Source organism: Ahaetulla prasina, chromosome 7, assembly GCF_028640845.1.
Source record: "Ahaetulla prasina isolate Xishuangbanna chromosome 7, ASM2864084v1, whole genome shotgun sequence".
In the NCBI taxonomy this organism is placed as follows: Eukaryota; Metazoa; Chordata; class Lepidosauria; order Squamata; family Colubridae; genus Ahaetulla; species Ahaetulla prasina.
The window spans coordinates 4,446,476-4,464,816 of record NC_080545.1 but is presented as its reverse complement, the minus strand read 5'-3'; the positions used below and the strand labels follow the sequence as shown (position 1 = coordinate 4,464,816).

Here is an 18,341-nt window from a genome sequence, read left to right as displayed (position 1 = left end):
TGAATATTAAAAAATGTGAAATAACGTGGAACATTTTTTTATGAAGGAAACAAACAGCAGTTTCCACGATCTGGAGGAGAATGAATGGAGCATCATAATGAAGGCCTGCCTGCCTGCCTGCCTGCCTGCCCGTCCATCCATCCATCCATCCATCCATCCATCCATCCATCCATCCATCCATCCATCCATCCATCCATCCATCCATCTCTCTCTCTCTCTCATCTCTCTCTCTGTCTCTCTCTCATCTATCTATCTATCTATCTATCTATCTATCTATCTATCTATCTATCTATCTATCTATCTATCTATCTATCTATCTAATTCTTCTTCTTCTTCTTGTGCCATATCCGTCATCAGATGTTGGTGATCCAATTTTTATCAACAGCCTCACAAAAATGTGCTGCTAAGTTCTGTCCAAACCAGTCCCTTAGATTTTCAAGCCATGATGTCCTTCTTCTGCCTGGACCTCATTTGCCTTCAAACTTTCCCTGGAGGATTAAGTGAAGTATGGTGTATTTTCCCAGGTGTCGCATCCCATGTCCAAAATATTCTAACTTTTGCTTTTTAATAAGTTTTGATGATTTCCCTTGGCTTTCGCAAGTGGCTTATCCCTTCCTCATCTATCGAATCAAAAAACATTATTTTAATGGCGGGGGGATAGAAAAGTGTGCCATTAACTCTAAGAAAAACACAGCAGTCCTCAATACAAGGTCATCCGAAGATGAACATTGTTCAATTTGACACAAGAACAGTTTTTTCCCGAAGGCCATCACTCTGCTAAACAAATAATTCCCTCAACACTGTCAGACTATTTACTGAATCTGCACTACTATTAATCGTTTCATAGTTCCCATCACCAATCTCTTTCCACTTATGACTGAATGACTATAACTTGTTGCTGGCAATCCTTATGATTTATATTGATATATTGACCATCAATTGTGTTGTAAATGTTGTACCTTGATGAACGTATCTTTTCTTTTATGTACACTGAGAGCATATGCACCAAGACAAATTCCTTGTGTGTCCAATCACACTTGGCCAATAAAAAATTCTATTCTATTCTATTCTATTCTATTTATCTAATTTAATCTGCTTTTTAGTAAAGGTAAAGGTTCCCCTCGTAGATATGTGCTAATCGTTCCTGACTCTAGGGGGCGGTGCTCATCTCCGTTTCAAAGCCGAAGAGCCAGCGCTGTCCGAAGATGTCTCTGTGGTCATGTGGCCGGCATGACTCAACGCCAAAGGCGCACGGAACGCTGTTCCCTTCCCACCAAAGGTGGTCCCTATTTTTCCACTTGCATTTTTCACGTGCTTTCGAACTGCTAGGTTGGCAGAAGCTGGGACAAGTCACGGGAGCTCACCTCGTTATGCGCTACTAGGGATTCGAACCGCTGAACTGCCGACCTTTCGACCGACGAGCTCAGCACCTTAGCCATTGAACCACCCACAGCTTTTTAGTGCTGAGGATCAAATAAATATTCCTTTTCTTTGGAACTCATGGGTGTGGGGGGTGGAAATGATTACAAGGAGAGAATGGTTTTGGTGTAGTTTTTACTCCTCTCCTCGTTGACATTTAAGAACAGGATGTTTCGGGAAGATATGAACTCTCTCCGGGACTTTTCCAGTAAGGCCACTATCAGTAACCAAGAAATGAGGGTCACTGAACTTCTGAGCATTGGAACTATAATGATGCAAAAGACTGACCCTATTTGATAGGGTTGGCTCGGACTGGACGGAGCACGTTGAAAAAAATAAAATTAAAGAGATATTATATTGTAAAGGCAACAGGAAAAGGTGGAAATTCAGCTGGCCGGGCTGCAATCGTCTATTACAATGACCGCTGTCGGGTTTAAATGTGTCCGTCAATGTTATCGCCTTTCAGCGAGTGCCAGAGGTTTTGATAGCTGCCAGTTGCAATTCTTGCAACCTGTGTTTGTAAATCGGCGTCATTTCCTGCAGGGTTATGTGTTGGACACGTTTCACATTAGAGATAACTAAACAACCAGGAAAAGTCATTTAAGTCGTTCTGCCTTCAACAAAGCTAAACAAACGATGCTTGGCTTGCAAATCGATCAGACATTGGATTTGGGGGGTAGGGGGGAGGAAATTACATTGATTTAATACAGGGGTCTCTGTAATTAAATTTAATTTAATGTAATTAAATCTCTCTGATTTAATACGTAGAGCCAACACTTTCTGCTAGGTTGGCCAATCTGTTCAGCAGAGTCGTTCAAATGAAAGCAATGGGTGGGAACTCATCAAGGAGAGAAGCAACCTAGAACCGAGGAGAAATTTCCCGACAGTGAGAACAATTGATCAGTGGAACTCCTTGCCACCAGAGGTTGTGTGAGCTCCATCACTGGAGGCTTTTAAGAAGAGACTGGACAACCATTTGTCTGAAATGGTAGAGGATGAGGAGGGGGTTGGATTAGAAGACCTCCAAGGTCGCTTCCAACTCTGTTGTTCTGAAAGCAAATTCTTCAATTTTTTTTTTTTTTTACTTATCAAGCCACAAGAGGAAGGGAAAAAAAATACATTTTGCCGAGATTATTTCTCAGATTCAGAACGGTGCTGAATTTCTAAGGGAAGAAAAAGATTTTTGCAATGGATAAAAAGCTGCTAGTTACAGGTAGGCCCTGACTTACAACCACAATTAAGGCCAAAATTTATGTGGCCAAACAAGATACTTGTTAGGTGAACTTTGCACCGTGTTACAACTTTCTAGCCACCGTTGTTAAGTGAGTCATGGCATTTGTTAAAATAGTAACATCATTGTTAAGTGAATCTGGTCTCCCCATTGACATTTTGTTAGAAGGTCCTGAAAGGGGATCTGTCTATCGATCTATCTATCTATCCATCCATCCATATATATATATATATATTTGTTTTCTGAGGTTTTCACGGGTGTTTGCATGTAGGTCTTTGGTTATTCGGGTTTTCTCCCGCGTAAAATTGGAAGTGTCTTGGCGACGTTTCGACGAAGTCTCATTCGTCATCTTCAGGCTTCAGCTTCGTGCTTCTGGGAGCAATGTGTGATATATATATATATATGTAGGTCTTCGGTTATATGTGTGTGTGTGTGTGTGTGTGTAGGTCTTTGGTTATTCGGGTTTTCTCCCGCGTAAAATTGGAAGTGTCTTGGCGACGTTTCGATGTATATGTATGTATATGTATATATATATGTATATATCTACCACTATCTATCTCTGTCTCTCTATCTCTATCTTGCTATCTATCATCTATCATTTGTTTATCTATCTATCATCTCTCTATCTTTATCTATCTACCATCTATCATATCTCCCTCTCTCTCCCTCCCTCTCTGTCTCTTTCTGTCTCTCTCTGTCTCTCTCTCTATATATATATAATATAATATCTCTCTATCTCTCTATTTCTCTACCACTCTCTCTCTCTCTCTCTCTCTCATTTATCATTTGTTTATCTATCTATCTATCTATCTATCTATCTATCTATCTATCTATCTATCTATCTATCTATCTATCTATCTCTATATCTCTATTTCTATCTCTCTCTCTCTCCTAAAGAAATTCTTTTCAACCATGACAACAGCAGTAAGTTTTTTCTGCTGCAGCATTTTAGTGCAATGAATCGTTTCATTTCTAAACATTTTCTGTCCAAAATACACACAATTGCACGTACCAGAGCATCCAAATAAACGTTGGTCCATTGGACTTGTTTGGCTTTTTGCTCAGCCATTACCATGGGTCTGCCCAAAACATCCAAATATTCCTGTTTAAAAAAAAAAAAAAAGCAGAGATCGGGTGAGAGACATATCATTGTTATATCTGTAGGTCTTTGTATTTTGTGATTTTTTTTTTCTCCGACTCTTTCTCTTCTATTTTGCTGTCTCTGGGTCCTGTCACACCTGCCATCCAGGCGTTTTTTTCTCTTTCTGATCGACAATTGTTCATTTTTCTTCCTCTACGTTTTTGCACAATGTTTTTCTCTCTTTTGGGATCCCATAAGGTGGCACCGTTTAATTGGCACCTAACAACGCCGACCTATATTATAGGACAGCGATGGAGAACTCTTTCCGCATCGAGTGCTGAAAAGGGAGGGCATGCACTCTCGTCTGGGCCACAACTCAGAAGGGGAATTGCCCAGGGCATGTGCACGCCCGAAAATTAACTTCTGGTTCTGGCACATGCATGTGTGCCAGCCAGCTAGTCTTCTGGGTGTCTGGCACGCATACGCACGCAATGATCAGCTAGCCGGTACGCATGATCATGCACAAAAACGGAAGACTAGCTCTTCCAGGTTCCAGCACTGCCACAGGCATGAAGGGCAGCTGATCATCGCATGCGCATGCACGACAAAAACCCGGAAGGGGAACGGACGACGCCACACCTGCCAGGTGACATGGCTCTGCATGCTACTTTGGACATGCGTGACATAGGTTCGCCATCACGGTTATAGGATGAGTAGAGAGAATTGGAGATAGATTGGTCATACAAAGATCCGAGCCGTGTGCCATGATTCCTGCGTTCCAAAGTTCTCCCAGTTAAGTGTGCAATAATTTGCAATAAGTTACAAGTTCTTGACATAAATTAAAGGATGGAAAAATTGCACCTTTGGTGATGTACGCATTACCTTTATCTTTATATTCTGATTTAGCAAAGGTACGTTGCTAACAAGGATGCAAAAAAAGCACTGGTCCAACCTAGATTTTGTGATGTGCGATTTTTTAAAAAAAAGTCTAATGAGATAACCCAAGATGGATCATGCCACAACAATCCATCAATAACATTATTACTGACAATATATTATAAACAGCCTTGGCTGAGCGGAAATGTTTGTATATAAATAAATAAATAAATATATATGACTGGACGTCATGGAGGAAGGGGTCCCATGTTAACAAAAGGCTACTCAATAGCCATGCTTTACGCATAAAATTGTAACAAAAAATAATGTTTGCTTTCATCTTGATTGAACTTATCAGTTATATACAACAAGTACATCATGGTTGCTTAATACCTGGTTCCATGTTCTCAGAGAATCTAAGGAAATAGGCATTTTGTTGCTTTATATAGCATGGTATTGCTATTTTTTTAGTAAATTTAATAGTCAGTATTTCAGAAGAAAGCCAGTTTGGTCCGGTGGTCCTGGCTAGAAACCAGGAGACTGTGAGTTCTAGTCCCCCCTTAGACATGAAAGCCAGCTGGGTGACTTTGGGCCAATCAACAGGCGACTGTGAGTTCTAGTCCCTCCTTAGACATGAAAGCCGGCTGGGTGACTTTGGGCCAATCACCAGGAGACGGTGAGTTCTAGTCCCTCCTTAGACATGAAAGCCAGCTGGGTGACTTTGGGCCAATCAACAGGCGACTGTGAGTTCTAGTCCCTCCTTAGACATGAAAGCCGGCTGGGTGACTTTGGGCCACTCCCTCTCTCTCAGCTCATATTGTCAGGATTGGGTCACAAGCTGGATTGGTCAGTTCCTATCAAAGCCAATGGATCAATATCTTTCCCTCAAACAATTCTTTATATGAGATTTAAAAAAAACACTAGCTATTGTATATGGATGAATTTTAATTTCTTCCGCTTTAGAACTGGCATTCCTGATCAATAAATTGCTGCAAAAATACAAACATACCTGTGTGTTTATTCTTATGGCACCAATGGAAGGGATTTCATAATAGTAACCTGAAATAGAAAATTTAATGCAGAAATTTGAATTTTAATGAAATTTTGATTTCCAGACGAAACACTAGAAATATTAGGACTATGAGCATGGAGTCAACAGCAGAAGAAACTGTGAAATTCAAATTCGGAAGCCATCTTTATATCCCAAGGCGGGATATAAATGCAAATTAAAAATAAAATAAAATAAAATCTACATTTAATTTCCTGGTGATTTTTTCCTATACTTTTTTGTCTCCCAATAAATTGGCAATCATTTACAATAAACTGTAAGTGAGCTTCTTCACATAAATAAAACGTGTAAAAATGTACCTCTGATGATGCAAGCATTAAGTTTACCTTTATATTCTGATTTAGCAAGGGAGAGGATATACCTGTAGAACTAACAAGACTACCAGAAGTTCATAAATACCAAATAAAAAACATAAACCTGATTTTATACATAAGAGAAAATACGGGCTTTCCATATTTCTCTACCTGCTTTATTGATATTCTATTGTTCTTAGTATTAAAATGTTATTTTAGCTTGGTGCTCTCTGGGCTTGCTTGTTTTTTTGCAAATGTTTCATTACCCAACTAGTTAACCTCATCAGTACTAGCAGGGAGTATGGTTAGCTTTCTTTTTACCCTGAACTGCAAATATTCTCTTTTATAGGCTTAAAAGAATAAGAGGGCACAAAGCAACAACGTTCTCATAATAAATCAATATAAACTGTGGCTCGTTGTAAAATATTTATTCATTTATTCATCCATATAAACTCACAATACCTTTATTTTCACAGGCCATCCATTGTATGGGTCCTTTGTCATAATTATGTTGACCAACCGAAAATGTAAACACACGGACCTAAAACAGAAATATATATAGATATAGATATAGATATAGATATAGATATATATTTTGTCACAACAGTATATATAAGCATGAAAGTAACTATATAATATATAAGCATATATATATATAAGCATTATATATATATATAAGCATAAGCATGCAATAACTATATTAATTGGATATAATGAAAGAAAACAATAGGACAGGACCGGTAGGCTGTTGGAATATTATGCCATATGAACCCCTTTATGAAATTGTTTATGAAATTACTTATGTGCAAATATAAGCATGAGCAAGTTTTGAGAAATTGCTTATGTGCAAAAATATCAGCATAGGTAAGTCTGGCTAATTTTTATCATGTAAGCAGAAATCTGTTTGATGCCAAGGTTGCAAAGATGGTTGCCAGTAAATGTATCAACACCTTAGAGATAGCCACAGAACATTCCTTCTCTGATAAGGCTCATTTCGCAGAGCTTCAAAGAAATTGCTCCTACACACAATTATATGAGATTTATTAGTATGTAGGGTTGGGATGGTACAAGATGAATTTATGTTTGTTACTGTAATTTTGCTACACAAGTTTCTTGATGTTTTAGAATGTGCCTTGTTACTATGTGATCTAAGCATGCAAGCCTGCCTTTGATATAGACGCCTTCTGATAAGAATCCTAATAAAAGGAGAGGCTAGCATTTTGTTCGATGCTCTCTCATCTTGAGAAAAACTGTGTGTTTGTTGCGTCGACAGTAGGCACGTTTGTGCTTTTATGCACGCCCCTTATGGACCTCTTAGGAATGGGGTGAGGTCAATAGTAGACAGTTTTTGGGTAAAGCTTTGGGGATTTTGAGAAGAGACCACAGAGTCAGGTAGTGGGTTCCAAGCATTAACAACTCTGTTACTGAAGTCATATTTTCTGCAATCAAGATTGAAGCGGTTAACATTGATTTTAAATCTATCGTTTGCTCTTGTATTGTTGTGATTGAAGCTGAAGTAGTCTTTACATGTGTGTCTTTATATGTATATATGCGTGTGTGTTTGATAAGTATCAGTTAAAAATGCTGCTGTGAGTATAATATGGCTGGATTTTTATTATTAGTGATGCTAATAAGCTTTTGAACATATTCATGAGCGTTAATAGGAAACGATATAAGGAGAGAAAAAAAAGCACTGCCAGGAGAAAAAAAATGATGGGTTGATAGTGCAACATCGCTAAATAATGGCTGCCATCTAGTGGAAGAGCTGTTGGAGAGTGACAAAAACTTTCTAGTTTCTTTAAAAAAAATAGAAGACAGAGCCTCGTTTAACCTTCAAACCACATTAGTTGTATGATAATTGCCTTTGGTTATCTAAATTAAGCTGTTTTGGGAAGCCATCTGGAAGAAAAATTCAAATATTCTCCAGAACTTTGCAGTTGTTATTTTTTTTTTAATTGAAAAAGTTTTAAAAAAACAAAAACATTTTCCCTCCTTTTTCCCCCCTCCCTCCCAGAAAACCCCCTTCCCCTCTCCCTTCCCCCCCCCCCCCCCCGGCTTCCTGGGTCAATCACAAGGTATTGTTATACATAAACCAAACATAGAATAAAATTTTCCCTTCCAATCCAATTAACCTCATCCAAAGCTTTTCATCTCCCAACCCCCTCCCCATTACATAAAATAACTTCCTAATTATTCAAAGGCAATCTGATATTTCTTAATCTGATATCTGTTTTGTAGATAATCAATCCATTTTTTCCATTCAATTAAATATCTTTCCTGCGTATTGTCTTTTAAAAACGCTGAGATTTTAGCCATCTCAGCCAAATTAATGACTTTCAGTATCCATTCTTCTATTGTAGGTACCTCTTCTTTCTTCCAGTATTGTCCAATCAACAGTCTTGCTGCTGTTATTAAATTCAGAATCAGTTTAGTTATTTAACACACCCTTAGCTTCTCCATTCCTCAAACTTTCTTGTGTTTTACCATCTTTCAATTTTTCCTAAACATCTCCAGGTTGCGGTAGGGAGTGGCACAGTGGCCTAGAGGTGGCGCTCTCGCCTCACAGTCAGGAGGCTGTGAGTTCGATCCTAGGTAGAGGCAGATATTTCTCTCTCTCTCTCTCTCTCTGGGCACGATGAGAATATATCTGCTGAACAAAACTCCGCATTGGCGGCAGGAAGGGCATCCGGCCAGTCAACACTCCGCTAGCTCCGTTCAGTTGCCCAGACTCTACCCCACAAGGGATTATGGGGTTGTTAAAAGAAGGTGACTTTCCAGAGTCTCAACATCTTTATATATATATTTGAGTGGCGCAATCGACTCAATAACACGGTCAATGTAATAACGTATGAATGGGGACGTTGGTCTCCTTTGTCCATAAAAACAGATTCTAGTTCCCATAAGGATTTATGATCTTCATAATGTAAGACCAGTGAAGATAAAAACATTAAGGTGAGCCAGGAATATTGTGTTGTGCCACAGTGTTGTGACCGAGGCCCAAGTAGTGATTACTAAACACAATTCAGTCCTCAACAAACTTATTTTTTTAAAACAGCTGAGAATTCATTCATTCTCAGCTTTGTCCAAAACAAAATTCTTAATAACTAGTCCATTGGCCTTATTACCAACCTTTGTTGTCTTTGGCAACCTACCAAAAGCTTTTCTTGGCAAAATCCCCACAAAGTTCAAGAGACGCTGACAAGAAGCAATGGAATCAATGTTGCTTTTCTACAAAGAACCCAATGGCTCATTGCTGCTCTTTTAAGCCTTATGGGAGGGGCCAATCCTATCCAGGCCTTACTCCTGAGTCATCCCTTTAGTTTTAACTGTTCTTGCCTTCTGGCAGTTCTGCGCATGCATGTACTAGGAACAGGCTCCTCCTGTTCCTCTGCCTCTCTGTTGTCTGCCTCTGGAGGCTACTTAGTCCGCACATCACTCCCAGATGGCCCTGGTCCCATCTCTGCCTCTGATGCAGAGCCCTCGTCCGGGCCTTCCCCTGACTCCAGGACTGGCCCATGGTCCTCCCCAGCCTCCTCACTCTCTGACTCTGCTGCCAGCTCCACAAGCTGCTGGCAGATCACAACACACACAGTCTTTTCATGAATATAATGCCTAACTAGTTGGGAAAAGATTTTTTTTTTAGAAAAAACCCTCAGGGGTCAATGGTATCAGGCAATTTGCCTAGATCCTGTTGAAGCTCACCATATAAAGTTCCTTGTCTAAAAAAAAAATATTGTTTCACTTTTTAATGCCTCCCAGGTAATAAGGCATTCAAAGAGAATACGAGAGGAAACTAATTTGGATTCTACATTTTGGTGCCAATTAGACTCAAAATTGTCAATCATAATAAGAGAGGTGAAATCCACTGGGAAGAAACTTCATTTGAGCCAATAATTAATCAGTAAAAATTGGGCTTTGGCCTCCACCTTTATGGGGCCTGCTTCCATCTGGCATGCCAAGTTGGATGATACTGAGAAGACAACTCAAGTCAAGGTTGGTTTAATGCTTTCCAACTTGGCAAAACAGCAACAAGAGGCCTAGAATCAGTAGAAAAGTTGGACAAACTTTAGCCTGAAGGAGTTTTTAAATTTATCTCTAGTTCGACAGTTGGGATATTCATCTCCAGATCTGAAAACGCCTCTTATGTATGTTGGGGTGAACACAAAGGTTGACTCAGCCTTCCATTCTTTATAAGGTAGGTAAAATGAGGACCCAGATTGTTGGGGGCAATAAGTTGACTTTGTATATAGTATACAAAAGGATGAAGACTATTGCTTGACATAGTGTAAGCCGCCCTGAGTCTTCGGAGAAGGGCGGGATATAAATGCAAAATAAAAAAAAACTGTGAACCTATCACACAACTGGCTTCATAGCAGGTTGTTAAGTCTCTGACAGTGGTCTGCTTACTTGGAACTTCATAAACCGGGTTTAATACCAAGAAATAAGGATATAGGAGATAGAATCTCACAATCTAAGCATGATTTCTGCCTTTATGTGAAGGGGGAACTCTGTGAATTGTTTGAACCCCTTCTTCTGAGAAAAGCAATAGCCTTTGGACTTATATACCGCCTCACAGTGCTTTCCAGTCCTCTCTTAAGAAGTTTACAGAGTCAGCACATTGCCCCCAACAATCTGGGTCCTCATTTTACCCACCTCGGAAGGATGGGAAGGCTGAGTCAACCTTGAGCCTGGTGAGATTCGATCTGCCAAATTGCAGGCAGCAGAAGGAGCCTGCAGTACTGCACTCCAACCACTGCGCCACCACGGCTCAAATATGTCTTCGTGTGTGTGCATTTTAATTTTTCCAACCAATGAATTCTTCAAATAAGCACCGGAAGTTACAACGTTCCTAAGGATGAAAGTGCCCATCGCTGCCCTGTATTGATTGCTTGACTCAAATGAGCAGTTTCTGAAATAAATCCACGTTTTCTTCAAATATCTATTTTCTTGGTACAAAAGCCTGCACCACCTTTTGAAAAATAGAACACAAAAGGCACATCGCACCTCATTTCATTATGAGATCCATCTCTCCCTTAACAACTGTCTTCGATTTCCCTGGGGGTCAAATCAACTTAAATACCAAATTGACTCCCGCCGCTGTGGCCCGCAGCATTGAAAATGTTTGCAAAAAAAAGCAAAAACCCAATATATCATCGGTGGAATTGAACAGTCTTCCAGACAGCCGAGTTATTACCAATTTCAGGCCTATTTTCACGTAACCGGAGCTTTATAAAAACGGGATTTTAATCAGCTTGTGATGCTGAGACATTCTACGCACAGACCGCGGATTAAATAAATGAATGCGCGAACAAGCAGTCAGCGCCCGCAATTATTCATTCCCGCAAAGACATTTCTGCAAAGCGACGGACCACTTAGCTGAAATTTTAAATTCAATTACAAGGAAAAGCTTGCCTGACATTCTTTAAGGTGGTTAGTCTTCTTATCAATCAATGACCTAAGATCTGGCTATAATTGCTGTCTCTGGTCAGTACATGTCAGAGACGATCTGAATCAAGGACTTCCAGCTTGCTCTAAATGGCAGCGGCTGGTTGAATAGCCCCCCACCCCAAAAAAAATTAGAATTTCAGATGTCCAGCAGAAGGCGTGAAAGGAACTTTTATGGGAGACCCCCAAATACTGGAATATTGCTATTGTATCACCCTTAGTCCTTCTTTTCTCTTAGACTAGCCATATCTAATTTCCAATTTCTGCAGTCACCCTTCAGATGCTCTTGTTTCCAAGCCTTTAATTGTTTTAGTTGGTCTTCTTTGAGACTTTGGAAAAAGTGCAGAGAAGAGCAACTAAAATGATTAAACTCCTGGAGATTAAAACATATGAAGAACGGTTGCAGGAATTGGGTATGGCTAGTGTAGAGAAAAGAAGGACTAGGGGTGACATAATAGCAGTCTTCCAATTTTTAAGGGGCTGCCACAAGCAAGAGGGGGTCAACTTATTTTCCGAAGCTCCAGTGGGCAAGACAAGAAGCAATGGATGGAAACTAATCAAGGAGAGAAGCAATCTGGAATTAAGGAGAAACTTCCTAATTCTGATTGGTCCCAACCACCATATGCTACCCCAGACAAAGATGGCAGTATTTATCTCCCATGCTACCGAAGAATTGAGGCCTTTGAAGACTCCTGAGAGTCCCTTGGACTGCAAGGCAATCCAAAAGGTGACAGATTTTAATTTCCTGGGCTCCAAGATCACTGCAGATGGGGACTGCAGCCAAGAAATTAAAAGACGCTTGCTCCTGGGGAGGAAAGCTATGGCAAATCTAGACTGCGTACTAAAAAGCAGAGACATCACCCTGCCAACAAAAATGCGTATAGTCAAGGCTATGGTTTTCCCAGTTGCAATGTATGGCTGTGAAGGTTGGACCATAAGAAAGGCTGAGTGCCAAAGAATGGAATCCTTTGAACTCTGGTGCTGGAGAAGATTCCTGTGAGTCCCTTGGACTGCAAGGCGATCCAACCGGTCAGTCCTAGAGGAGATCAACCCTGACTGCTCTTTAGAAGGCCAGATCCTGAAGAGGAAACTCCAATCCTTTGGCCACCTAATGAGAAGAAAGGACTCCCTGGAGAAGAGCCTCATGCTGGGAACGATGGAGGGCAAAAGAAGAAAGGGATGGCAGAGAATGAGGTGGCTGGATGGAGTCACTGAAGCAGTCGGCATGAGCTTCAATGGACTCCAGGGGATGGTAGAGGACAGGAAGGCCTGGAGGAAAGTTGTCCATGGGGTCGCGATGGGTTGGACATGGCTTCGCAACTAACAACAACAACAACAATAACAACAACAACAACAAAGTTATTGGGTCTCCAACTGTAGAACAGACATGGCATTACCACCATGGATTTCCTATTGCTGCAGTTTTGCTGGTGACAGCAATCTACCAAGGAGAGGGGTCCAAGAACAGGGGAGAAGATTTCAGTGAAAACTAGAAAACAGCTAATGTCATGAAGTTGATCTCGAAGGCCCCTGATGAAGTGTTCTTCCAGAATATCTGAAAGCTGAAAGGGGCTATCGGGCCCTCTCTTCTCAGCTCCTGCCATGAAATTAACAACATTTGGAAAGGTGGGGTAGTGAAGATGGTGCTGAGTGAAGGTACAATGTTGTTAGAGTGGATTTGAGATTGTTTGGATAGAGAACTCAAAATGGTGTGATTGAGATCTTTTGCAAGTCAAGAGAACTTGGAATTTCAAATCCGGGCGACACACAAGACACGTCCATCCAGTTTGCTTGGCAACAACTGAAAGTTGGCTTCAGCCTCCTTCCAAAATGTTTCTCAATTTCGCAATGTAGCCTACAGCGTTGGCACTTCCAGAGTGTCTCCCATCCAAAAACGAATCAGACCAGATCCTGCTTAGCTTCTGAGCCCAGAAGGTCAACCTGGTGCTACCCCAGCTGTGGCATGGTTTCTGTCATCTCCTTAAATTATCACATTTCGTTTTTTTTTATGATTGCCTAAAATATCTTATTCAATAGTACACGAATGTGGAAATGAATAAAACATTATTTTAAAACAGAGAAAATCTATTCATTTAAAATGCCACTGCGTGTTCCCTTTTTTTAATGCACTGATCTAAGTTCATACATGTTAAACATTTGCGTCGCCTTTTTGATTTTTTTTTTAAATTGCAAATAATTTTAGAAAAAGTAAATATCAAAATATTTTACCGGAGGATCTTTCTTACCTTCTTGTCCTTATTGTATTTCTCAAATATCTCCTGAGCTTTTTCTTCACCTCCATCAGTAAACAACATTATAATTTTGTTGCAGTTAGCTCTGAAAACACTCTGGCTATCCTGGAATAAACGACAATGTAGTTAGGGGACCATCGGAGAACATATCTCAGTACACAAGACTTTTTCAGAAACACACTTTTTGTTGTGTCTGCGCCCCCCGAGCCAGAGGCCCTGCCAGAAAGTGACTTGGAAAGTGAGGGGGAAGGGCCATCAGAACTTACCTTGGGAGCACCGGCTTCCCTGGCTCAGCTCCAGGAGCCAGAGGCAAGCCAGGTGGAGGAGATAATGAGGCCTCCGTCCCCTGACTCTTCCCCCCACCCCCAGGCCACACCTCCAGACCTAGCTGATGGCAATCAGGCCTGGCTGGACCCTAGGTTTCATAGGCAGGAGAGGTGGGAACAACAGAAGCAGGGGTGGGGCAGGCCTAGGAAGTGCTGAGTCATGGAGCCACACCCCACAGGATATAAAGGCAGCGAGAGCTGCTATGCCTCTTTGTAGCAGGCAAATCAACTGCTTAACTAGAGCTGAAGTACTGTTTGTTCCTGGTTGACTCATCAAGAGAGATAACAGAGACACTTGGCAGACGCTCGCTAGTTTGCTGCCAGAGCTGATAGTTGCCGGCTAATTAAGTCATCGCTCAGACTGAGGCGAGGGAGACAGAACAGTTTTATCTTTTTCCCTGTTTCTTCATTATGTAGAGATCAGAGATGGTATTCAGCTGGTTCAGACCGGTTTGGGTGAACCGGTTCAGATGCAATCCAGAGATGAAATGCTCCCGGTTCAGACCGGATCACCTTATCCAGTAGCGATGGCGGCAGGTGGTTTGGAGAACCAGTAGCAAAAAATCCCTGCCCGCCCCATGCAAAGCTGAGCCGCGCAATCATCAGAGGTTTGTTTTTTTTTAGTTTTAAAAGCATTTTTTCTTCAGCCGAAAAAATGCTTTTAAAAGTAAAAAAAAAGCCTTTCAGGATTGCACAGCTCAGCTGGGATTGTCAGAGGCTTTTAAAAGCATTTTTTCTACAATCTCTTCAGACGAAGAGGTTGTACAAAAATGCTTTTGAAAGGCTCTGACGATCCCAGCTGAGTTGCCGGATCGTCAGCGCCTTCAGTAAAAAAAATGCTTTTAAAAGGCCCCGACAATCCCAGCTGAGTTGCCTGATCGTCAGAGGCTTTTTTTTTCCTTTTAAAGGAAAAAAAAATGCTTTTAAAAGAAAACAAAAGCCTCTGATGATCTGGCAACTCAGCTGGGATCGTCAGAGCCTTTTAAAAGCATTTTTACAACCTGTTCAGATGAAGAGGTTGTAGAAAAAATGCTTTTAAAAGTTAAAAAAAAGTACTGTTACTACCGGTTCGCCCACCCAGTCACTACTACCACAGAACTGGTAGTAACAAATTTTACATTTCACCATTGGTGCAATCCCATCCTATATCGCTGTGTGTTTTTGATGTTGCACACACACGCGGACGGCACGCGTGAGTGAATTGCCGTGGTTTGTGATGCCGAACGCATGTGCACGCTCACATTTCCGGTGGTGGGCGAACTGGTAGTAACAGTGAGTGACTCCCACCTCTGGTATAAATACCCTTGTTTAAAGGCTGTTGGGAAAACTGGAAAAAAATATTAGAAATGTACAAGTTGAACACAGAGGTAGGCAACACGTATCAGAACGGTGAGCATGACCCGACAACCACAGTCTTTTTAACATGCAAATATTCATCATGTACACACAAAAAGTGACGGGACTTTGATTGCTCGGATCTACCAATGAGTTCAGGTCTCCTCGTCCGACTGCTCACTGCTTTTCTTGCAGTCTGGTGCTTAGCTTTCTACCCGTTGGTCCTACATAATCATTGGTAGCCTCACATTGCAATGAACAAGGACACACATTTAATTTTGCAATTAGATTATGATTGTTGGCCGAGCAGGTACAAAAATAGCCAGGGAAATGATTGAAGGCTGGGAAACAGGCCCCTCGTCAGTCAAAATGGGACACATACATTTGCCTTCTTTCATAAAGTAATTTCCCCCTGCTATTCATATAGAGATTGGCAAACTAACTCCATAGAAAAAAGACAGGATGCTAATGTGATTTATAAACAAAATTGGAATCCACTCACTTATTCAATAACTGAAACCATTCTGAAGCAATCATAGCTTTATGATACTACAAAAATGTCAATATACCAAAATTAAGTTTTTAATTTGCCAAGACCAAGATTATTAAATCGAACGAGCCTTAAATATTGAGTCTTAAATATTTTAAGTTGTTTATCTATCCATCATTTTTTCCCCCAAACACTCTCCCTGGGTTAATAAAACCAGGGATATGATCTTGATTCGGAAATAAAACATTTATGTAGAAATAAAAAAAGCACGTAGGATTCAACACATACGCTCTGGTGCTTTGGAAATCTGACAGTGTATTTTTTTTATATATTAAAAAAAAATCCTTCATAAACATTATAAATTACCCCTGGTAAAACTTGCTTACATTCCAGATTCTGTGATGATGCAGAAAACTCCATATACACATGAATAAATAAAATAATTTGTAGATTCAACCTGTGAATAATCGCCATGGTTTAAATAAAGGGACTATTTTAGATATTTAATAAAAGCAAATAATGTTTTGCAAATGTAACTATACATCTCAATTGATGACCAATTTAAATAATATGTGGAAAATGCTTATTGGTCAATTAAAGATTTAGGAACTGAATAGTGAAGTACCACTAAACGAGAACAGCTTGATGCATAGAGTAATTTCCACTTTACCACGAAGAATTGAATATTAAATTAGTAGCTGTGTTTAGAAGTTATACAGATAGTCCTCGACTTTCAACAGATCATTTAGTGACCATTCAAAGTTACAGCAACACTGGGAAGAGTGACTTATGACCACTTTTCACTGTTACGACCGTTGCCGCATCCCCTTGGTCATGTGATCAAAAGTCAGACGCATGACGGCTGACTCATATTTATGACAGCCGCAATGTCCCGAAGTCATGCGATCCCCCTTTTGCGACCAAGTCAACAGGAAAGCCAGATTCACTTAAAAAGTGTTACTAAGTTGATAAATGCAGTGATTCACTTAACAAACGTGGCAAGAAAGGTCGTAGAATCCACTTAACAAACGTTTCTCTTAGCAAGAGAAGTTTTGGATTTAATTGGAGTCGTAAATCGGGGACTTCCTGTACTACACCCCCTTTTAGGATGATTGTTATGCTAGACTGGCCCCCATAAAACCAAGAATGACATCTGGACTAGTTACTTTATTGCCGTTGGCCTACGGACAGAATCTTGCCAGATTAAAGCAACTGTCTGCATAACTGTAGTGGCCAAAATTGTGGAAACCTTTTGGGAAAAGTGTATTTTCTAAAACTGGCTAATAACACCACTTTTTTGGTGAGTAGTACCTTACAATTAAATATCAATGGAAAGATAATTTAATCAAGAACATAATGCAATAACTTTTAGGAAGGATTTGCTATTAGAATAGCAGTTACAGTATAAAGGAGAAAAGTGAAACACGTAGAAAAAAACCAGATCTGCAGAAACTATCCCATAGAAAAAACGAGATGTACAAAAATTATCCCCATGTCAGTTAATACTTCGTTGGGTAGCATGATTCATTTAGCATGAATTACGGCCTTACAACGTCTTCCCATGGAGTGAACCAAGTCTTCCCATGGAGTGAACCAAGACATAAAACATATCTATTTTTTCGAGCAGGACTGGCTTAAATAGGGTTTTAATATGGATTTTATTGGGGTTTCTTTTATATTTTGTATTGTATTTTAAATTTAGGCTATTGGAATAAGTTTTTTAAATATTGTTTTTATTGAAATGTATCGTTATTATTTTATCTGCCTGTTCACCGCCCTGAGTCCTTCGGGAGAAGGGCGGTATACAAATTAAATTATTATTATTATTATTATTATTATTATTATTATTATTATTATTATTATTATTATTATTATTATTATTATTATTATTTGAGTTCCGCAGCTGTTCTAATGTGAAACCAAGATTGAAGGATGGCTTCTATCAACTGGGTTTTATTGCTGGGTCGCTTCTGACTAACCAGTTTCTTTAGTGGGCTCCCTAGATTTTCAATTGGGTGAAGGTCTGGGCTATTCCCAGGTCATTCCAGCAGTGGAATAGGATTATCTTGAAACACCAAATAAAAAGTGTTGTTAATAGCCATCAAACCTCAAAAATATACTTTCCCCCAAAAGGTTTCCACAATTTTGGCCACTACTGTATATGCCATAAACTGCTAGGAAGGGTATATGCTTGCCCTCTTCCTACCCACCAGACATTCCAAAGACCATTCCCCTGTCTCTTTGCAGAAGCATCCCCTCCTTCCTGCAACGGCTGTCTATCATCCACCACATCTATTGTAATGTCCTTCCTGTTAAAGACTACTTCAGCTTTAATTGCAATAATACAAGAGCAACTAATAGATTTAAACTTAATGTCAACCGCTTTAATCTAGATTGCAGAAAATATGACTTCTGTAACAGAATCATCAGTGCTTGGAATACTTTACCTGACTCTGTGGTCTCTTCTCATAATCCTAAAAGCTTTAACCAAAAACTTTCCACTATTGACCTCACCCCATTCCTA

The 18,341-nt window shown here is 40.1% G+C and overlaps 1 protein-coding gene across 2 annotated transcripts in view; it reads right to left on the bottom strand.

Moving 5' to 3' along the window:
- Positions 1–18,341, bottom strand: part of CACNA2D1 (calcium voltage-gated channel auxiliary subunit alpha2delta 1) — a 394,047-nt gene that overhangs the window by 67,495 nt on the left and 308,211 nt on the right. For both annotated transcript variants that reach the window (XM_058189787.1, XM_058189788.1), the window contains exons 12-15: positions 13,661–13,771; positions 6,432–6,510; positions 5,617–5,666; positions 3,663–3,752 (exon numbers count right to left, since the gene is read on the bottom strand). In XM_058189787.1, the coding sequence (XP_058045770.1) occupies positions 3,663–3,752; positions 5,617–5,666; positions 6,432–6,510; positions 13,661–13,771 (330 nt within the window). The remainder of the gene's footprint in view (positions 1–3,662; positions 3,753–5,616; positions 5,667–6,431; positions 6,511–13,660; positions 13,772–18,341) is intronic.